Genomic DNA, 22,219 nt, shown 5'->3' with positions numbered 1-22,219 from the left:
TGGCCTCCTTAACTTGCTTCTGTCTGGGAAGGCCATCTGGGGAAGCCAGCCTCCCAGCTGAGCTGCTACCCGCCTGCCTGCCCTGCCCGGCAGCTTCTGCCACGCCCAGCCCCCTTGCCCTGTTGCAACCCTGCCAGGGCCAGTCCTGCTCCCTCCTGCAATCACACTGCCTCTCACTCTCCTTCCCTCCCACTGCCTGGGCCTCCTGTGTCCTCCTTCTCGCGTTCATCCCTCAAGACTGATGTGGGCCGGATCTTGAGCTCCCCCCAGGCAGGGTCTGTGTCCCTAGAGGGCCTAGGCCGACACTGCCCCACTTTGCTTTGCCGCCACCACCAGCCTTGACCGGCAGCGGGTGGTGGCCTTCCGTGGGCAGGTGGCAGGGGCTGCCCCAGGCTGGGCGGGTGTGTGTGGGGAGGGTTGCATGGGAGGGGTGTATCCCCCTCTCCTCAGGGGTCTGTTCAAGGGAACCAGACCCTAGACCCACTAGGGGCCTCAGCTGGTCCTACTCACCCTTGCTTTGCTTGACCTCAGCCTGCCTCCTCTTGTTCCCCGGGCAGACTTTGTGAGGGAGCCCCCCTCTACATCCTCACACTCTCCCCAAGAGCCTGCCCAAGGCCTCTCTTCTCGGGCCCTGCTTTGCTCCTCTGTCCAGCAGGCATCACCCTGTGGCCTGTGAGGCAGAATCAAATGTCAGGGAAGGACTAGGGTGGAGGGGACCCGGCCCTATCTGGGGGTCAGGGGACCCTCATTGCAGGACCCGGTCCTCAGTTCCCCCGCTCTGTACAAAGAGGAGATGGACATGTCAGTTTCTGAAGGCCCATCTCTTGGGAGATATTTTTGGCTTGATGGGTTTTATTTTTTACCTCTAACAAAATTGTTATCCAACAAGTTATATGTGATTGTTGTAGGAAAATGAGAAAATGCGTTTTTGTTCCTGATAGTGCCCCTCAGGCCATGCCCCCCACCTGCCCCCTTTACTGGAACACGCTCAGGCACACACACGTGGATGTGTAATGTGCATACTTGTCCTCCACGCCCCAGGAGCTTCAACTGGCACAGTCACTGGTCACCTCGAGGTCGGCCTTGCCCACTGCCCCCGACTGGCTGGGAGAAGGTTTCCGCTGCCCTGGAGGAGCGGGCCGCCTGTTCTGGTCCGGCCTGGCCCTGCCTTTCCGTACCTCTGGGCTGTTGGTCTAGGGCAGGGTGGGGAGCAAGGCCAGCAAGCCCTCATCTCCTGGGGCTGGGATGCAGCCAGACCTTCCCCAGGTTTTAAGAACTGGAGTCTGTCCCAAACAGCTGGGTCAGGAGAAAAAGTAGCAGTTCAGGGGTCTGTACCACCCTCTTTGTACAGTAGCGGGGGGTCCCCAAGTTCAGACCTAGGACCAGCCTGGAGGGGGTTGGGTGGTCAAGCACAGGGGACCTGTCTCCTGGTGCCCTCACCCCTCTTCTTGTTTACTTTGTCCTCATGGGTGTGTTTGTGTGTATTGCTCCCTGCACATTTATCTATCTCTACCTCTGCCCCCTCTTGCCCTTCATCTCCTCTTCCTGACGTGGCATACCAGAAGAATGTGGGCTGCAACGTCAGGCAGGCCTGGATTCAGATCCTCCTTCTACCACTTACTGGCTCTGTGATCTTGGGCAAGTCACTTAGCCTCTCTGATCCTGTTTCTTCATCAGTAAAATATCCACCTCTGGGACCTGCACAGGGATAAAGTGAGCTAATGCCATTACAAGCTTGGTCTGGTGTATGTTGGCCTCAGAGAAGGATGATCTTTCTTATAAGTGAGGGCACTGATTCGCACCCAGGCCCTTTGACTCCCAAGTCCGGAGCTCTCTGCTTCACGGGGCTGCCTCTGCTGTGGGCTGGAGAAGCAGGAGAGTAGAGACTTGGAGCCCACAGGCGGTTGGGAAAGGCCTGGCTGGCCTCAGCTGGCTCCAAGGAGCTGGTCCCCATGGAGGCCTGTGTGGAGTCCAACCCACGCCACCTCCGTGGCCCTGCAGAGTGGGGATGAGGTTGAGCCAGTGGCCTTCCTTTGGGGCCTGTGGGCCTGAGCCAATTTGCATGGGGGCTATAAATAGTTGGCCCACCTTGCTTTTGTGCTGTCACTTTACCCTCTGGCCTTCCCACCAGTGTTCAGATGCTCTGCAAGGTAGGTGGGCAACTCTGGCTCTGCTGTGCAGGGGGGTCCTGGTGTGCAGGGGCCCAAGACCTCTTTCAGGGTCACATGGCCATCAATGGAAGAAGATGCCAGCTCGTGGTGCCTGTCTTCCTCTGGGGGTCCAGGCGGTGCAGTTGAGGTGGAGGAGGTGATAGAACCTGGCCGGGGCCCATGCTCTAGTTTTAGTCCTTGGTAGTTGGGGCTAGGTGACCTAACCCTAGAGTTACTGCCAAGTAGCCCCAGGGCAGCCCGTGGGTCCTCTCTCTCACGGCGCTGCGGCCTGGCTGTGCAGGTTTGGGGCCGGGACTGGGGCCTGCTGTGGTTGTGGTTTTCCCTCTGGTGGCTTCTGACTGACTGTGAACAGCCACTGCTCCGAGTGTGCTGCAGAGCTGGAGGGCAGGCTGATGATCCCGTCTCCGCCTCACAGCCCTGGGTGGTCCATGGACGGCTCCTGCTGGGTGACCCGGAGCCCAGGGGCCACCTGGACTGGGCCCCGAGGGGAGGTGGGGGAAGGGTGCAGGAGGAGCTGGCCGGTAGGTGTTGGGCCCACCTGCTACTCCAGGATGAGCAGCTCTGTTCCTGGAGACTTGGTTTCCCCGAGAGGTAGAGTCAGTTATCAGGACCATCCTCCCAGGCTACGGGGGTGGGGGGGGGGGCGTGGAGTGGATGTGGCGGGGGTGTGCGTGTACTTTGTAAGCGGTGAAGGAAGGTGCACAGATGAAAGAGGGGTGCTATAAGCAAGAACGGGTTGTAGTGGTAAGAGGCCCCCGCCCTGAGGCTGTGGGGTTGGTGTTGGCTCTCGTCCTATCCAAGTTCTCATCATCGTGACAACCCTGCAGCGAGGGACTGTTCCTCATCTGGAGGATGGGGATGACTGAGACTCAGGCCAAGTGACCCACAGAGTCCCACAGCCAAGGCAGTGTGGGTGATAGGATCTTATACCCAGGCAGCTTGCCCGTCATTTTGCCACCCAGGGCTGCCCTGACCCCCTCTCCCATACAAGCCCAGCCCCCTGCAGCACAGCTGCTCCTCCTTTGTCCCTGCCCACCTGCCCCCTCATCCTCTGAGACACTCAGGAAGTTCATCACGGCCCCACCTGGGTCTCGAGGTTATCCTATTGGGAAGCATGAGGCTGAGCCACGTCTGCCGGGGATCAGGTCCTGGAACGCGGATGCAGACACATGGCAAGTGTGTGCTGTGCAGGGGCCCTGCTGATCATTCTGGACCCCCAGACCACACAGGGTGGCAGGAGGGGCATGATGTCCTTTTGCCTAGAAGTTTGAGACACTCACCCAGGCTCCTATGCACGCTCCCAGCCAGGCCCACGCAGCTCGCTCTCCACTTCAACATTGGCTGAGTGCCCACTACCTGCCACCCACTCACACGTCCTCGCAGGCACACACATCTCCATGGCTGTGCAGTCACACCCACACATACCGCCCCCCTCCCCCAACACCAGCTTGCACACTCATGCCTGCTTGGGCCCCGGGAGGAAGCAGCAGCCGCCCACAGCTGGCTTTCCCTCCCTGCCTGCTGAGGGGTCACTGTGGCTGGCCTATCTGGTCTCAGACGTGAGCTCCCACACCCACTCTCACTCCCTCTGAGTAGGAGCCTGGCCCGGGCAGGGGACGTGGTGGGGTCTGCCCCGCATGGTCCCTCCCCTCTACTCTGGCTGCAGGCTTCAGAGGACTGGCCGGGCCATTGGGCTGGGCTGTAGGCTGAGGTCAAGTGTTTCCTGTGAGCTCATCTGGGCTTGGAGCTGCCAGCAGGCCTGGCTGGTACTCTGCGGCCATGTGGAGGAGCTGGGGGAGCCGTCCCAGGGCCAGGGTGGCTGTTGCCCGTGCACACAGGCGCGTGTGTGGGTAAGGGTGCGTGTCTGAGTCTGCCTCCGTGCCGGCTTATGTTCAGGATGGAGCAAATACGTATCAACGGGGATGAACGTTAGCAAGTGTTCCTGCAGCCACGGCTGTGGAGCTCCCTCCTGTGGGGCCTAGGCCCGGGGCCAGTGTCTGTGCAGGTGTACGAGCGCACACCTGTGGGCTTGCACAGCTGAGCGTCCTCCACGAGGACAAGACGAAAGACCTTCGGGGCCACCCGTAGTGATCCTCGATTTGAGGAACTGTGAGGAATGGGGGCGTGTGGGGCCAACCTGTGTGGTTTAAGAAGCAAAGTCAGCGTTACATTCGACATTAAAGTAGTTTTATATTTGGAAAAACGTAGTCTGAAAGTGCGGACAAACTTCCAGGTAGGCGAGAGCGCCTGACCCCAAGGGGCTCAGGTTCAGAAGTGTCAGGCACACTGATGTGGGTGGGGCCTTTCACTACCCTGGTCCCAAAGTGGGTGCTTAATTAGTAGAATCCCAGCTTTGGGTTCTGGTTCAACCTCAGGATTTCAGTTTCCCATCTGAAAAGTGGGGGTGATCATCTTGGCCCTGCTACTTGTCTTGGCCCTACTTGTCTGCCTGGGTAGTTATGAGCAAAAAACAAACTTTGAAAACCAAGGAGGGCTGCATGGGGCAGGGTACAGGGAGGAAGGGGTGCTGTCCTGCCCATCTTGGCTGGCACCGAGGTGCTATGGCCAGCACATACTAGGTAACAGCCATTGGGTATTAAAGGAGGCATTGAATGACTGACTCCCCAAATGAATGACATGGGAGTCACAGGCTCACATGCCTCCAGGGCCTAGATAGGATTTGGAGAGAAGTGGAAGGGGGCCTCTGAACTGGAGTCAACCGGCAGGGGTGCCCAACAAAGGGGGCAGTGCCAGCCAGATATGGCCCAGTAGGCCTGATGTTGCACCTTCCAATTTCACCAGGGAGGCTACCAATCTAGTCTTACATAAAACTTCTCAATTTTAATGGTGGCAACTAGGACTAGTGCATTTTAAGCACCATGTGGGCCACATTCAATGCTGTGGGAGCCCTGGGGGGAGCGGATACCTGACCACCTCCCAGGGCTGTCCCTGCTGCCCGCCTCACACCTTCTGTCTCCACAGCCCTGCTGCAAGCCCCAACATGGCACCGTTCCTGCGCATCTCCTTCAACTCCTACGAGCTGGGCTCCCTGCAGGCCGCAGACGAGGCAAGCCAGCCCTTCTGTGCTGTGAGGATGAAGGAGGCACTCAGCACAGGTAGGGCTACAGGCACTGGCAGCAGCCAGGGGGGGCGGGGAAGCCAGGGCCAGGGGGAGGCGATGGAAGGGACTGTGCCTTGTTCTCCTAGAGCCTCTGAGGGATCCTTCTCTTCCTTGTCCTCGTCTCCCTGCCCAGCTCAGCTTGCGATGCAGGACAACAGAGGCTACTCACTGCCTGTAGGCCCTCCTGCACTGGCTACATGGAACCTTCTGTGGAGCTCAGGGCTTCTGGCTCCTCCCCCACTGGTTGTTTCGCCCAAGAACAGGCTCCCTGCAGGAGCTCCACATGTCCATCTGTGCCAGGCCCTGTGCTGGGCACTGAGAACACTGCCATGCTCCAGGGCTGACCAGGCCCTGCCCTCATGGGGCTCACAGTCTGGTGGAGGAGCCAGACAGTGAATCCTGTGATAGGGAAGTCCAGACGAGGAACCATCCCAGGCTGCAGTCAGGGAGGTCATCCTGGAAGAAGCAAACATCTCATGCCATTCCTTCTTGCTTCTGCCCTCACCTGGTGAACCCCTGGCTCATCCCTTAGGTCTCAGCTGAGCCGTCCCTTCCTCTAGGAAGCCTTCCCTGACCCTTAGGTTGGGGCAGGCCACCTGACCATGGGCAGGTCTAGAACTAGTGACCTTGCCCTCTTCAGTCTCATGACAGCTGTGATTTAATGTTCACTTGAGGGGTGAACTGATTCATGTCACTGCCCAGGACTGGGACTCTAGGAGGACAGGTACCGTGTTCCTTGCCTCCAACACCATGGCTGGCATGTGGGAGCCTGTGGCGGTGTCACTGAGTAAATGTCTAAGGGAAGGTGACATCTAAGAGGGGCTGGAGGAAGAGGGTCACAGGAAGAAGGAACAGCAGGAGCAAAGGCCCGGGGTGGAACCTAGCAGGGCACCCTGGGGAAACTGCCAGCGTTTCTGTGCTCTCATGCGGATTGTGAGTGAGACGGGGCTGGTGAGGCGAGCAGAGCATGGTCATGAGGGCTGAGGAGTGGAGACTTGGGCCCTGGGGGAGAGAGCAGGCAGATTCCATAGGATGGAAGGCTGTGGGAAGGCCTGGGATTTGAGGCACAGAGGGGCCCTAGCCCGACCTTGCCTTCCTGGCCCATTGCAGAGCGTGGGAAGACGCTGGTGCAGAAGAAGCCCACCATGTACCCCGAGTGGAAGTCCTCGTTCGATGCCCACATCTATGAGGGTCGCGTCATCCAGATCGTGCTGATGCGAGCCGCGGAGGAGCCAGTGTCCGAGGTGACAGTGGGTGTGTCGGTGCTGGCCGAGCGCTGCAAGAAGAACAATGGCAAGGCCGAGTTCTGGGTGAGGGCCACAGCCACAGTCACGCATGTGTGTGGGCAAAGTGAGCGGGTACGGCCGAGGGCACCCGGCTGCTCCGGCCACTGGGGCAGCTCTGTAGCTGACAGCTTGTGTTCGAATCCTGCGATTCATCAGACCCTTCACCTCTCTGAGTCTGTTTCTGAATCTGTAAAAGGAGAAACTACTAAAAGACCTACGGTAGGGTCAGTTCTGATGAAATGAGCAGCTGGATGCAAAGGGCTTACTGCAGAACCTGGCACGTAGGCAGTGCTAAAGAGAGCCCTCCTTGGTATTACAGCTGCTTTTTTCCCTTTTAATTTTGCAAAGGCAGGTTGTGCACATAGTAAAACATATCAAGCTGTATGAAAGGGTGGGTCCTAGCCCCAACACCAGGTCCCCCTTCTCAGAGAACCCCATCGTTCCCAGTTCTGTTTGGAATCTTCACAGATATTCCAAACCCAGGCTGGCATCGGGGAACACCAGTTATGATCTTCCACAGCAGGGGGGGTCGGGGAGGAGAAGGCTCATGGCCCGCCACTCACCTGCTGAAACCTGGACTCTGCACGCACACATGGCCATATGTCCCTCGTGGCCACAGGATGTCAGCGCTGGCAGGGCATCCCTGCCCCCTGGGGTTACATGTGGGCTCCTGCAGCCAAGATGTCCCCGCCAGGAAAGACCTGTGACCATGGAGACTCTACTCAGCCTCCAGTGAGGGGTGAAGGAACTGGGCCGAGAGAGGTTGACCCAGGGCTGCACCCACCCTTGAAGAATCAGGCAGACTGCTGTTGTGCTCTCTGTCCACCACCCCAAGGGACACTGTCAGTCACCAGGCCCTGGGGGAGCTGAGGGTCTTGCCCTTAGGACGAGCCAGTCTGTGTGAGGAGACTGGACAGACAGAGCCCCCGACAGAGAGAGGGAGAGAGAGAGAACCAGCACGCTGTGTCAGTATGCGTGTGTCTGTGTGTCTGCATGTGTGGGGGGATGCCGTGCCTCCATTCTAAGATCCTTGTGAAGCGGGCAGCCGGGGTTGGGGGCGGGGAGTTTCCCTTCCCACTCTGTTCCCGGGGCCATGTGGCCAAGCTGGGTGTGGGCTGGATCCTTTCACTTCCCCAAATGTAATAATACCCCTGGGTGAGGGCTGGGGGTGGGGCTCAGGGGTGGGGCCCTGCCCACTCTGGGCAGACAGGTGTCTGGCTAGGCCGTCGGGACTCCCTGGTCCTTCAGGGACCAACCATGGGGGCGGGTTCTGAGTCTGGCTTGGCCCAGGCCTGCCCTCATTGACTCCCCCACCCTCACCCCTGCAGCTGGACCTGCAACCCCAGGCCAAGGTGTTGATGTCTGTGCAGTATTTCCTGGAAGACATAGGTAAGCCCCTCCTTACCTGGGCTGGGGACGGAGGTTCAGAGGCCAGAGCCAGAACGGAGGTTTAGGGAAGCAGCCTCCATTGGCGCTCTGTCCAGGACTGCCCTGGGAGGGACTGAAGGGGTGTGGCCCCTCCCGTGGGCTGGGGCTGACTTCACTGCTACCCGGCCCCCAGATTGCAAGCAGTCAATGCGGGGTGAAGGCGAGGCCAAGTTCCCAACGATGAACCGCCGTGGAGCCATCAAACAGGCCAAAATTCACTACATCAAGAACCACGAGTTTATCGCCACCTTCTTTGGACAGCCCACTTTCTGCTCTGTGTGCAGAGACTTTGTTTGGTGAGACTGGCTGTATCCTCTGGGGTGGGGTGGGTGAGGGAGGGCCCCCATCCCCGGTGCTTCCCCTCACTCACCCTGCCTGGGCACTTGTCTTTCAGGGGTCTCAACAAGCAAGGCTACAAGTGCAGGCGTAAGTGTCTCCACAGCCTGGTTTGTATGCACATGTGTGTGCACGCATGTGCCTGCGTGCCTTCACAGCGAAGCCTGTGGCCCTGTGTTGGGACGGTGTGTCTGGATGAAGCCTGTGCTTGACTGTGTGCACGTGAGGCTTTCCATGTGGTAGTGTGTGTGTGGACGGCGGCTGCGTCAGTGAGTGCTGGAGCCGGCGTGTCTCTTCCCAGCGCTTCCTGTTCAGTGACATCACGTTGGCAGCCTGAAATAGGCCCCGGTGGAGTATGTACACAGAATCTGCCAGTGCTGCACATCGGGGCTCTTTCCCCCCAGAGAGGCTATTAGACCTCTGCCAGCACATCCCTGGCTGCATGTGTGCTTCTGTTGAGAGCTCTGTGCATCTGGTACTCACGTATGAGCACACCCTTCTCTACGGCCGTCGGTGCATGCATGAGGCAGTGTGGACCGGTGGTGGTGAGCACAGGCTCTGGAGCCAGCCTGCCTGGGTCTGAATCCCAGCTCTACCACTTCCTAGCTGTAGGACCTTAGACAAATTTACTTAACCTCTCTGTGCCTCAATTTCCTCATCTGTAAAATAGGGGCAATAGAGTCATTGTGAAGATCAAATGGGATAAAATATGTAAAGCTGTATTTTAAGTGTGGCTGGTGCCCGGTAAGCATTCTATGTAAGAAGGTTTGTCATTATACATGCTGTGTACGTGTATCTGAGTGCCTTTGTGTTGGGGTGCATCTGTCAGTGTGTGTGTGTGTGTGGGTGTGGGTGTGTGGGTGTGTGTGGGTGGGTGGGTGAGAGAGCTAAAGAGCTGTTTGCTGTCCTGAGCCACAAAGAGGGCTCCCCTGCCTCTAGTTCTCTCACTGCCATGCCCCCCTCCCTGCCCACCGGGACTCCTTGAGCCTTTCCTAACCTCCGAGACACCCTCAGATCGACCTGTCCTCCCTGCCCCATCCTTCCCAGACTCCTCCCACAGGGATTGACTGGAGGAGAGAAAAATCAAGCTCTAGGCTGTGGGCTCCGTGTGGTGAGGGTTTGGGTGGTCGGGGAGCACGGGGGCTTTGTATGGAGGGCAGGACTGGGCCGGGGGGCGCCAGCTCACAGACTCTGCCCCTCCGGGGCCTTCCCGTCCCCCTCCTGGGCCTGGGCCTCCTCAAGAATGCAACGCTGCCATCCACAAGAAATGCATCGACAAGATCATTGGCCGGTGTACGGGCACTGCAGCCAACAGCCGGGACACCATAGTGAGGCCGGGCCCAGGGCAGGGCGGGAGGGATTCGAGCTCTCCCCACCGCTTCCCTGTGGGGTCACCCTTCCTCCCCGTTTTCCTTCTTCCTTCCTTCCCCTGGCTTGGCCCCTGGGATCCCTGGATTTCCCAGTCCCCATGGAGCCCTCTTGGGGATCTTGCCACGCATGGGGTTGGGTCAGGGAGAGTTAGGGGGTGAGGAAGGGGCTAGAGCTGGTATGTGACCCTTGACCTGTGACACCCCGCACCCCTAGTTCCAGAAAGAACGTTTCAACATTGATATGCCACACCGATTCAAGGTTTATAACTACATGAGCCCCACCTTCTGCGACCACTGCGGCAGCCTGCTCTGGGGGCTGGTGAAGCAGGGATTAAAGTGTGAAGGTGCGTGCCGGCCAGGGGGTTGCTGCGACGGAAGTGGGAGGGGGGCCCGGAGGGGGGCCCACCCGGACCTCGGAAGCTGAGACCAGCTGAGGCTGCCTTTGCCCCCTCGCTCGGGGACTCTCACGTGGGTGAGGCCTCCTGGCCCCTCCCCACTGGCCCGACTGACTCTGCCATTTACTACTGTGTGACCGTCAGAAGGTGTCCCCACCGCTGAGAGCTCCACGCAAGTATAAAACAGGCATTAGAGTAGAGTCGGCCCCAAAGAGTCACTGAGGGGAAAGTGGGCGGAAGGTGCTCGGCCAGGGCCCGTCTCACACCAGCTCAGCACGTGCTCCTAGCAGGCCCTCCCCCACCTCAGGCTTCACTGAAACGAGAGACGTCTGGAGGAAAAGTGACTTGCCTTGCTTGTCCCAGACATTTGTTTTTTCTTTTTCTTCTTTAAATAATGAAAGATTTCAGGTGCTCGTGATGGCTTCAGATACATCTTTTTCTAAAGGCAGGAAACCCAGCAGACGCAGCCAAAAGCCTTCCTCTCTCTTGCTCTCTCCTCCATCCCTCCCTGCCCTTGGCTGGGCCTGGGACAAGGGGACAGTTTTCTTGGAGCCTGCTGGCTGCCTGCCTGGGCGGGGACCCTGATGGCTCTGCTTCTCTCCCACCCCAGACTGTGGCATGAACGTGCACCATAAGTGCCAGATGAAGGTGGCCAACCTCTGTGGCATCAACCAGAAGCTCTTGGCCGAGGCCTTGAACCAAGTCACCCAGGTGGGCAGGCACTGTGGGAACCCTGGACAGAGGGTGGCAGGGTTGGGGACGAGTCAGGGCTCATGCCCACTCCTGGGGAACTGCAGTGAGGGGCATTTATACATAAGACCCTACTTCTGGAAGATCCAGTTCAAGGATTGGACATTAGAGGGTGGTGGGCTTGTTCTCCTAAGAAATTAGTTATTCAAGCGGTGCTTTTCCTGAGGGTGAACCTGGATGACTGCAAGGTTGGAACACTTGGAACTAAAGCCTTTATGTGTATATGTTGTTTTTTTTTTTTTAAAAAGAGTTTACCTGAAATCTCTTTTTCCTCCTTTACTTTTTTTTTGTTTAAATTAATTAATTTATTTTTGGCTGTGTTGGGTCTCTGTTGCTGCATGCGGGCTTTCTCTAGTTGTGGCGAGCAGGGGCTACTCTTCGTTGTGGAGCACGGGCTCTAGGTGCAAGGGCTTCAGTAATTGTGGCTCACGGGCTCTAGAGCACAGGCTCAGTAGTTGTGGCACATGGGCTTAGATGCTCCACGGAATGTGACATCTTCCTGGACCAGGGTTCGAACCCGTGTGCCCTGGATTGGCAGGTGGATTCTTAACCACTGCGCCACCAGGAAAGTCCAGTGTGTATATGTTTTGTGTGTGTGTGTTTGGGTATGGGTGGAGCTTGAAGGAGGCCACAGAACTTTAAGATTCTAGAATCTATCACAAGTGAGAAAAAAAAAACAAGTGAAGGCAACACAAATAAAAATCTATTGAGTAAGTGGTTGGGAAGTTAGGGTTCAATTTCCAGAACTTTTGTTTGTAATCAGTGCCTTCCAGACCACCGAGGCGTCTCTGTGCCGGAAGTGTGTGTGCGTGCGCGCGCGCTTGTTCACACATGTGTACATGCACGTGCACCGCCTGGGGTCCCGGGCTCTGCCCCTGCTGTCACCCATATTGAGGGTGGAGTTATGGATGGTTGGGGTCCCCCCTCTGGGTTGGGAGTTCTGACCATGGTATGACCTCTGGCCCCCCAACCCCTACCCGCTCCAGAGACCTGCCCGGAGGTCGGACTCCGAGACTGCAGAGACTGTTGGGATCTACCAGAATTTTGAGAAGAAGCCAGGAGTCTCTGGAGATGATGTCCCAGGTGAAGCTCTGCCCATTCCTTCCAGGAAAGCCCCTACCCCCCAACACCAGCATGGGACCCAGCCTCTCCACACAGTTGAGTGCAACCGGAGAGGAGGCACCTCTGTGGGGAGGGACCCAGCAGGGGAGGACCACCCTCTGGACATGAGACATGAGTCTGAAGCAGCTGTCTCTCGAGCAGGAACTGGGACCTACGGCAAGATCTGGGAGAGCAGCACCAAGTGCAGCATTGAGAACTTCACCTTCCTCAAGGTCCTGGGCAAAGGCAGCTTCGGGAAGGTGAGGGCCCCATGGCCCTGGGGCAGGCAGCCCAAGGGACCTGGGCTCGGTAGCCAAGGGCCACCTGCTTCCCACCCTCCCTGGGTGCTTCCGGGTTGGGTTGGGCCATGCGCCCTGACCTTTGGTCCGAACCTCCCCTGCTCAGCACCCCTGCCCATCTGTCAGGTGCTGCTCGCAGAGCTGAAGGGCAAAAAAGAATTCTTCGCCATCAAGGCCCTCAAGAAGGACGTGGTTCTGATCGATGATGACGTGGAGTGCACGATGGTGGAGAAGCGGGTGCTGGCGCTCTCCGGGGAGAATCCCTTTCTCACCCATCTCTTCTGCACCTTCCAGACCAAGGTGCCGGCCCGCCCACTATCAGTGCCCCTGGCCCACAGCCCCCCTCAGTCGCTCAGGTCAGGGCCATGTCTCCCATTGAGATTCTCCAGGGCAGGGCCCAGTCTTCTTCCTCAGACCACTTAAGGCAAGGCTGAGTCCCCCTTCCTCAGACTCCCCAGGGCAGCGCCGTTCTTCCCCCCTCACATCCGCCAGGGCAGAGTTGCCCCCTGCTTCCTGTTGGGACTTGCCCCTAGTGGTCCTCAGTGAGGGAGCTTCCTGCCGCTTTCTGTGCCTCTGCTCACCACCCTTCCCCCGCAGGACCACCTGTTCTTTGTGATGGAGTTCCTCAATGGGGGCGATCTGATGTATCACATCCAGGACAAAGGCCGCTTCGAGCTCTACCGTGCCACGTACGTGAGGCCCTGTTGGAGGAAGAGCCCTCTGCCCATCTGCCTTCCATTCCTTCTTCCCTCCCCCTGGTGAAGCCAGCCTGGGCTGGAGCTGGGGTTGGAGAGACTTGGGGTGGCCAGGGCCATCCCCCGCCCCGTGTGGGAAGCTAGGGGTGAGGGGTGAGCTGTGGCTGGGAACACAACCTAGACATGCCAGGTCCTGTCCCCTCCCTGGGCCTCAGCGGGTGGGTGATCCTGCACGATGCAGAACCCAGGTGGGTGGACTCCAAACTAGCATGCACCCCCAGACTGTGTGTGTGTGCACACAGGCATATCTATATAAATGCATACACTCTTAGGACAGAGAATTGTCTCATTTGGAGCTTTTTTCTTCACAATTTTCTCTCTTGCCTTGACTACCAGCCCCTACTTGCCTGATACAAGATGTGCTTGATCAGGACCAGGTTGTCCATGGAGTTATTTTCAGCATTTCCTGTCCCTGGGGGTGGGGATGAAGACCCAGGGAGAAGCAGGGGCTGCTCACAGAAATCTCAGGACACTTGGTGTGTGTGTGTGTGTCTCATCCAGGTTTTATGCGGCTGAGATAGTCTGTGGACTACAGTTTCTACACCAGAAAGGGATCATTTACAGGTGCGGGGATCGGAAGGTGGGGGGGTGTATAGGAGGGGAGGCCCCAACCCCATCTCCTCTGAAATGCTCTGAGTGGATCCCGGTCCAGCTGTGGCCCCATCTCCTCTTGGAGTCGGTCTTTAGTTGGATATTTGCTTAAACCACCTACTCCATTGCTACAGTTCCTTGTGGCCCCTTAGCTGAGGCTGGCACAGCTCCAGGGACTGGGAACTCCCTGCCCATACTCGACAGCTTTGGCGGGAGCGCAGCACTGACTGGTATGGGGTCTCCCTCCCTTGGAGCCGTCGGTCTCCCTCTGCAGCTGCATCCGAGCACTCTGAGCTTCCACCAATGGGGTCTGGTTTCATAAATTCTCACCCAATAAATGACAGTCCCATCCTGCCATGGATTAATATGTACTCATCCGAAAGGCTGAGGCCGTGCTGTGAGTACTATTGTGGGATGATCCCAAGGTATGTTGCCAAGAGGAAAACCAATCCATGGGACAGTGCATATTGAATGTTAGGGGCCAGGCTTTAAAAGTTGGCGTGAATGCACATTGTAATGTGCTGTCCGTGCCTGGACTCAGTCTAGGGAGGGCCTGGCAAGCGAGGTTAGTGGAAGATGGGCCTTGTGCTGTTCTGCTTTTCTGGTGCTTGTTACCGTGTGCCTAAGTTATCTACTCAACTACCTACATAAAATAGACGGGCTCCCTGCCCTTGTGGAGTCTGACAAACCTGAGTCCAGGGCGCTTCCACAGCTGACTAGCTGGGTGACCCTAGGCTAGTGATACCAGCTCGCTGAGCCTCATTTTGGGCTTCAGGAAGTAGGATAGTGTGTGTCCAGCACACAGCACACAGTAGGCAGCTTGCAGGAAGCACCTGTTTTTAGCACCTCTTTCCCCTCCTCTTCCTCATTCCCTCGTCCCCTGGAGAGAGTCCTAGGCTTTCCAGGCTGACAGTGGGGACATGGGAGGGGACTATGGGGAGGAGGGGAGTTGGACCCTAACGACTCCTTTTCCTGTCCCCTCCCCGCAGGGACCTCAAGCTGGACAACGTGATGCTGGACCGGGACGGCCACATCAAGATTGCTGACTTCGGCATGTGCAAGGAGAACGTGTTCGGGGACAAACAGGCCAGCACCTTCTGCGGCACCCCTGACTACATCGCCCCCGAGGTGAGTGGCACCCTCCCGGCCCCGCCTCTGGCCGACACCTTGTCTCCACAGGGGGTGGGTGACGACGTCCAAGCCACAGCCGAGAGGCTGAGGAGGGCTGGCCGGGGCTTGTGCTCCAGGGCCCCCTCAGCTCCGGCACCCCCTCTGCCCCAGATCCTGCAGGGCCTGAAGTACTCATTCTCCGTGGACTGGTGGTCCTTTGGAGTCCTCCTCTATGAGATGCTCATTGGTCAGTCCCCCTTCCACGGTGACGATGAGGACGAACTCTTCGAGTCCATCCGTGTGGACTCACCGTATTATCCCCGCTGGATCACCAGGGAGTCCAAGGACATCCTGGAGAAGGTAGGAGCCCCTGGGCTGGGCTGGCAGGGGCAGGAGCTGGCAGACGCCAGGTCACGGGAATGCCAGAAGCCTCCTGTCTCGGGGATGGCAGCCTCACCAGTGCTCCGGTCCTAACACATTGGGGGGTCACTCTCCTGCCACGTTCCCGGGACCTCCTGTCTGTGTTCCCTGCACTGAATCAGCCTGGCCTGGCAATGATGGGCTTGGGGTCAGAAGACAGATAGACCTTAGGCTAAACTCTGAGTCTACCTCCTTATCTACAAAATGAGGCCGGAAGAGAACCTTTCTCACAGAGTTTTGGGGAAAAAACATAAATGTATGATGCCAGGCAGATGGTAAACACCCAGTAAGGGCTCCTGCTTTTACTCACAAGTCCCACCAGCTGAGGGTCCTGGCAGCACCAGTCCACGCCCTGTTTCTCCACCGGCCCTGGGACCAGAGGCCAGAGAGGACTTCTCAGCCCCAGAGGCCCTGGGCTGTGACACCAGCCTGGGCTGGACCAGCCTGGGCACCCCTTGGCCTGCTTGGGGGTTTTCTGAGGCTCCCATTTCCTACAGCCCTCGGGTGCTAACCAGGTTACCTGCTGCGTTGCAGCTGCTTGAACGGGATACAACCAGGAGGCTGGGAGTGTCAGGGAACATCAAAATCCACCCCTTCTTCAAGACCATCAACTGGGCTCTGCTGGAGAAACGTGCAGTGGAGCCGCCCTTCAAGCCCAGAGTGGTACGTGATCCCACTCCAGTGGGGGCTGCCCACTCGACGTTGTCCCTCACTGCCTTCCGGGGTGGACTCCTCCTGCTTTGCCCTGCCTCTCTCCTGCATCACTCACATGCTCTCCTCCTCTCCCTTCTTCTAGCAAATCTGCTTTCCCAACCTCTTTGGCACACTGAGCCACAGCCTCTACGCTCGTATCCTCACCATCTCTCCTCAGTCAGTCATTCAACAAACATTGGTGACAGTGGATCCAGCCACCCTTTAGCATACGTTCTTTAAAACCCACTGTGTGCAGGGGAGTATGCTTTGGGGATCAGAGTTAAGGCCCCCCTCCCTCCATCTACCCATCTATCCAATCCATTTTCCAAAAAGTATCGGAAGTGCTGAGTGCCCTCTGGGTGCAGAGCACTGTGCTGGGCTGCATAGCGAAGTGGGAGGCCCAGTCCCAGAGCTAGAGGGGCCCCAGCTCCTCAGAGAGATAGGAAACTTGCACACTGATGGTCATTTATGATAAATGACGGCAGTACAAGACGTGTCACAAGGCCACACACAATCAGTTGCCATTGGGAGGGTCTGTGGGCCGGCGCCCAAGATGCAGAGATCGGGGTGGGTCTGAGAGGAAATGGGATGTCGGCAGGGCTGGGGAAGCTCGACCAGGCCGAGGGCAGATGGGAGGTATTCCAGGTAGAGGAGGGATGGTTTGCATAAAGGCCTAGAATCTAGAGAAGCCGCCAAGGAGCCAGGAGGAGAGCAGAGGCAGGCTGGCTTCTCAGAAGTTGAACTCCGTGGCCCTTCTCTGATCGCAGCTCTTCCCTCCCTTCCCCTTTCTCTCCTTTGCTTCCCCTCTTCTGTCAGGACACGCTTTTCCCACTGAGCAGCCTGCGTAATGTGTTTGTGTCTTGAAGCTGCAGAGCACTCCCCCATTCCAGGGATCTCAAACTCAGTGCCTCCTGCCCTGGGCACGTCACTACCAGGCCAGGCCAGCTGTAGGAAAATCACACAGCCTGCTTTCAGTGTCTCGCTTTTGATAGAAAGAGGGATAGATTGATTTTAAATAACACCAGGCAGCTGATCGGCAGCCCCTGTCAGTGGGAAGTTGGGCCTGTGATGAGCTGGCCAGGCGGGTTTCAGCACCAAGAGTGGGCAGACGTGCCAGGACAGGGGCCCAGGGCTGCTCTGCTCTGTCAATTTTCAAAAGAAGCCAGAAACCAGGATTTTTATGTCAAATTGCCCAATTTAAAAATATTGGCTCAAATGCCATTAAAACCCATGGCTAGTCAAAATGGTTGTACCTGCAGCTCAGTTTGGCCTGAGGGCCACCAGCTTAAGACCTCTTTCAATCACCCTTTCATTGTACCTTCAGAAGCAGAGAGCTGGCAAACTTTTCCTGTGAACAGCATGATAGTAAATATCTTAGGCTTTGCAGGCCAGATAGTCTCAAGGCAGCCATAGACGGTATGTCAGTGAGGGGGTGTGGTTGTGCACAAATAAAACTTTATTTATGGATGCCGAACTTTGAATTTCATTTAATTTTCACATGTCATGAAGTGTTATTCTCCTTTTGATTTTTCCTAAACATTTAAAAATGCAAAAGCCAGCCTTAGCTTGTGGGACCTACAAAAACGGGTGGTGGGTGGGCTTTGACCCAGGGCTGTGGTCTTCTAGAACCCTGCTTGGGTGGATGTCCACCTTTCCTCCTGCAGGCCCCCTGCTGGCTTCCCTCATTCCCTTGGTAACAGCATCCACCTTCCAGAGGAAAGACTCCCTTTTCTGTTCTAAATAAGAACAGCTCTGGCTTGGCCCAGCCCAACAGGGATTATGGCTCCGGGAATGGGTCCCCAGAACCTCGGGAACCCATTGGAAGGTTGCCCTTTGGGTCCCGCTTACGCACCCCTGCCTTCTGCTTGCAGAGGTCCCCTGGAGACTACAGCAACTTCGACCAGGAGTTCCTGAACGAGAAGCCGCGCCTCTCCTACAGCGACAAGGACCTCATCGACTCCATGGACCAAACAGCATTTGCCGGCTTCTCCTTTGTGAACCCCAAATTCGAGGGGCTCCTGGAAAATTGAGGTTGCCAGACATGTGCCCCCAACCCACCCCAGCCAGGGAGCCTGGGTCAGCCAGCACGGCCTGCTGACCTGGCCCAGGCAGAGCAGGCGGGGCCCCCCACTTCATCGGCACCTGCCTGTCCCCCACGATAAGCAGCAGTGTGATTGTCATAATTTCTGCTGCTGCCTGTCTCCCTCGTACCCCAGAGAGGCCTCAGCTCCTGTCTGGCTGGGCTTTCATGGTACTTCCTCTGTGAATTGTATGTGAATTTGCTTTTCCTCTGCCCTCAGAGGGAAATTGTAAATCCTGTGTTTCATTACTTGAATGTAGTTATCTATTGAAAAAAATATGTAATATATATATATATACACGCATATATATATATATATATATATATATATATATATATATATATATATAGGCTGTATATATTGCTCAGTAGAGAAAAATGTGGGGGACTGGTGATATGTTGATCTTTTAAAATATATATATATTATATATATGATGCACACCCTCCCCACCTCCCACCACCCCCCAAAAAAAAAAAAAAAAAAAGAAGCACAAGCTGTTTGAACCATCAGGTTCTTTTATTTGTGTGTCTAAATAAACACCAACTGATACCGACCTGGCTGTCGGGACACGTTTCTCCCAGGAAGCTGGTGGCTGCTGCTTCCGCTTCTGGCAGCTGTGTCTTGGAAGTTAAACCGAGCTGTTAGCTGCAGATGCAGACCCCTGGGCTTTCATGCAAATGTGTTTGTATTTATGGGTTTCCTCTGGCTCCAGGGCCGTGGGCCAAAAACAGAAAACTTTTCTGGGTGGCTGAGGGAGCCCCAGGTGTGTCTGTGGGGTGATGGGAGGAGGTGGGACCAGCTGCAGAGAGTCTATCTCAGAAGAGTGAGGGGCGAGCGCTGAAAAGCAGGATAGTGCAAGGTCTGGCTGGGAGACGTGAGCAAAGTCGTCGAGGCCAGCCCAGACTGGGGAGGAGGACGGGAGAGGAAGGAAATACAGCTCAGACTTCAGACAGCACTGGATTCAAATCGCAGAGTAGCCAAAAGATACGGCTTTTAAGATGTCACTTAATCATTTGAAACCTCCATTTCCTCATCTGTAAAATGGGGACAAAGCAAGGCGGTACTCGGTGTAACTCCTCATCTCATGTTTGTCCCCGCCCTTGCCACAGAGGCGTCTGTGTCTGAGTTCTAGAATCTATATCTCAGGAGCTCTTTCCTACCTGGGGACAGGGAGGGGAGCAGGGTAGGAGAAAAAAGTGAGAAAATGCCGAGTGGCCGGGTTGAGGTTGAGAGACTTGCTCAGTGTGCCCTTGTGCAGCGAGGAAACTGGTGGCAGCCGGTGTCCCCCTGAGCGTGCAGCTCTCTGTCCCCACCACTTCAACACCCGCTCTCGGCTTCCTGTTTCGTCCTCTCCACCTCTCTCTGGGCACAGGCCTCAGGCAGGGCCCTCCCTCCAGCCCCTCTGGTCCAGCCCCCGGCCCTCGTCCCTGGTGGTGAGCGAGGTGCCCCCAGCACCCGATTGGCCGGCCCTGGCAGCCAAGCAGCTGACTTCCAGCAAGTTCATTTTTCTGGGCTGTGGTACAAGTTTCCACAGCTGGAGAGGAGCCGGATGAGGGGGTGCTGGTGCTGCGGGGATTGGGGGCCGAACCCTCCCCAGAGAGACCTAAGTGTCCCCCTGTCTTCTCCACCTGCCATCCTCTCGGGAAACACTTGAATCCCTGCTCTGCGTCCAGCAGTGAAAGCCCCAGAAGTGGGGCTTTGTCCCCTTGGGCTCACAGGTGGGGGAGACAGCGTGACATGGGCTGTGCTGGGGAATGCTGGGGCTGTGAGAGCCCAGAGGAGGAGCCTGGGGACCCCCGTTCCCTACTTCTGTTGCACAGGCCCCAGAGGCCCCCGGGGTGGTCCAGAGTGTGTTTAGAACAGAACTACAGTTGGTGAGTGAATTCAGAGCCTCTCCCATCGTCCTGCAGCTCCAAGGCAGAGCCGTGCAGCCAGAGCCCGTTTCCTCCTGTGTGGGCTGGGAGACGAAGTCGTTTTTCAGCCAGAGGCTGTGGAGGGTGGCGGGAAGAACGGAAGTGTGAGTTCTACTCTGCTACCCACACACTGTAACCACCACGAGTTTCTTCCTTAGGCCTCAGTTCCTCATCTGTAAAACGGGACCATTACTCCCTACTGGCTCTTGGAGCTCCCGGCTCTGGGGAACCCCTCAGAGACTGATGCTCGGTACCCCATGGGGCTGGGCAAAGCCTGGGGGACGGGGAAGCAGCTGCCAGGGATGCTGCCAAACTGCCTGGGAAGCTGTGCAGCTCAAGGCCTGTCCCCAGAGTTGCATAGGCACCAGGCCTGACGGGTGGCCCAGGAAATGCCTCTCGTGGTGGGCCCGGAGCCACGCTTTCACTGGGATCTGGGGGTCTGGAAGGCGGCCCTCCACCTGCCGGGTAGGTGTGTAGGCAGAGCAGCGAGCTTGGCCTCCACCTGAAATGTGTACCAGGCCTCACACTCAGAGCCAAGCAAACACAGATGCAGGAGGGCCTGGGGGCAGGAGCAGGGCTCTGCTGTCAGATACCCCTGGTTCCAAACCCTGCATGTCCCTGGTTGTGTGACCTCAGTGAGTGACAACTTCCCGGAGCTCCAGTTTCCTTTACTGTAAAATGGGGATGCAGGCAGACTTCATTTTACTGCACTTCGCTATACTACGCTTTGCAGACATCACGTTCTTTACAAATTGAAGGTTTGTGGCAACCCTGCGTGGAGCAAGTCGATCGGCACCATTTCTCCAACGGCATTTGCTCACTTTGTGCTTCTGTGTCACATTTTGGTAATTCTCTCAATATTTCAAATTTCAAGTTATTATTATATTTGTAATGGTGATCAGTGATGTCTGATGTTACTATTGTAATTGTTTTGCAGCACCACAAACTGTGCCCATATAAGAACTTAATCCGAACTTCCCTGGTAGTCCAGTGGTTAGGACTCCGCGCTTCCACTGCAAGGGACATGGGTTCAATCCCTGGTCAGGGAACTGAGATTCCACATGCCGCACAGCGCAGCCAAGAAAAACGCAAAAAGATAAGAATCCACCTGCCAACGCAGGGGACACGGGTTTGAGCCCTGGTCCGGGAAGATCCCACATGCCGCAGAGCAACTAAGGCCGTGCGCCACAACTACTGAGCCTGCGCTCTAGAGCCTGCAAGCCACAACTACTCTAGAGCCCACGTGCCACAACTACTGAAGCCCATGCACCTAGAGTCGGTGCTCCACAATAAGAGAAACCACCGCAATGAGAAGCCTGCACACCGCAACAAAAAGTAGCTCCTACTCGCTACGACTAGAGAAAGCCTGCGCGCAGCAACGAAGACCCAACGCAACCAAGATAAATAAATAAATTTATTTTTTAAAAAAGGAAATACATTTCACAAGGCTATAGCTGCCACACATAGTGATTCCTCTGATGGATCTGAAAATTGAAAACCTTTTGGAAAAGATTTACCATTCTAGATGTCATTAAGACATTTGTGATCCATGGAAAGAGGTCAAAATAACATTAAGAAGAGTTTGGAAGAAGTTGATTCCCACCATCATGGATGACTTTGAGGGGTTCAGGACTTCAGTGGAGGAAGTCACTGCAGATGTGATGGAAATAGCAGAAGAACCAGAGTTAGAAGTAGAGCCTGAAGATGTAACTGAATTGCTGCAATCTCATGATAAAACTTTTAACGAACGAGGAATTGCTTCTTATGAATGAACAAAGAAAGTGGTTTCTTGGGATGGAATCTACTCCTGGTGAAGATGCTTTGAAGATTATTGAAATGACAACAAAGGATTTAGAATATTACATAAACATAGTTGATAAAGCAGTGGCAGGGCTTGAGAGGATTGACTCCAATTTTGGAAGAACTTCTACTGTGAGTAAAATGCTATCAAACAGCACTGTGTACTATAGAGAAATCATTCATGAAAGGAAGAGTCATTTGATATGGCAAACTTCATTTTTGTGTTATTTTAAGAAATTGTCACAGCTTCCTCAATCTTCAAGCAACCACCACCTTGATCAGTCAGCAGCCATCAACATCGAGGCAAGACCTTCCACCAGCAAAAAGATTACAACTTGCTGAAGGCTCAGATGATGGTTAGCATTTTTTAGCAATAAAGTACTTTTTAATTAAGGTATGTACATTGTTTTTTAAGACCTAATGTTATTGCACTTAATAGATTACAGTATAGTGTAAACATAACTTTTATATGTACTGGGAAACCCAAAATTTTTTGTGACTCATGCTTTATTTCGGTGGTCTGGAACCGAACTTGTAATATTTCCGAGGTATGCGTGTAACTATGCTGATGCTTGTGGACTAGGATGATTTCTGTAAGC

At 55.8% G+C, this 22,219-nt stretch overlaps 1 protein-coding gene across 5 annotated transcripts in view; it reads left to right on the top strand.

Annotated features, from left to right (window-relative positions):
• The window catches only part of PRKCD (protein kinase C delta), a 32,503-nt gene extending 10,490 nt beyond the window's left edge, over window positions 1–22,013 (top strand). For 2 of the 5 annotated variants that reach the window (XR_014232811.1, XR_014232812.1), the window contains 18 exons: window positions 5,154–5,287; window positions 6,403–6,602; window positions 7,907–7,967; window positions 8,140–8,302; window positions 8,401–8,432; window positions 9,585–9,670; window positions 9,927–10,056; window positions 10,718–10,818; window positions 11,844–11,940; window positions 12,121–12,218; window positions 12,384–12,557; window positions 12,855–12,946; window positions 13,514–13,576; window positions 14,593–14,731; window positions 14,885–15,073; window positions 15,668–15,796; window positions 17,698–20,665; window positions 20,758–22,013. Coding sequence is in view for 2 of the 5 variants with exons in the window: in XM_082348198.1 (XP_082204324.1) it covers window positions 5,173–5,287; window positions 6,403–6,602; window positions 7,907–7,967; window positions 8,140–8,302; window positions 8,401–8,432; window positions 9,585–9,670; window positions 9,927–10,056; window positions 10,718–10,818; window positions 11,844–11,940; window positions 12,121–12,218; window positions 12,384–12,557; window positions 12,855–12,946; window positions 13,514–13,576; window positions 14,593–14,731; window positions 14,885–15,073; window positions 15,668–15,796; window positions 17,698–17,856 (2,028 nt within the window). In the remaining 3 variants the exon portion in view is untranslated. Of the gene's footprint in view, window positions 1–5,153; window positions 5,288–6,402; window positions 6,603–7,906; window positions 7,968–8,139; window positions 8,303–8,400; window positions 8,433–9,584; window positions 9,671–9,926; window positions 10,057–10,717; window positions 10,819–11,843; window positions 11,941–12,120; window positions 12,219–12,383; window positions 12,558–12,854; window positions 12,947–13,513; window positions 13,577–14,592; window positions 14,732–14,884; window positions 15,074–15,630; window positions 15,797–17,697 lie in introns of those variants that run through there. The other 3 variants (XR_014232810.1, XM_082348198.1, XM_082348199.1) reach the window with 3 other exon arrangements.
• The last annotated feature ends 206 nt before the right edge of the window (window positions 22,014–22,219 follow it).

The sequence above is a fragment of the Balaenoptera borealis genome (assembly GCF_965194805.1).
Source record: "Balaenoptera borealis genome assembly, chromosome: 12".
Lineage (NCBI taxonomy): Eukaryota > Metazoa > Chordata > Mammalia > Artiodactyla > Balaenopteridae > Balaenoptera > Balaenoptera borealis.
The sequence above is the reverse complement of the archived record's forward strand: the minus strand, read 5'-3'. Positions and strand labels throughout refer to the sequence as shown.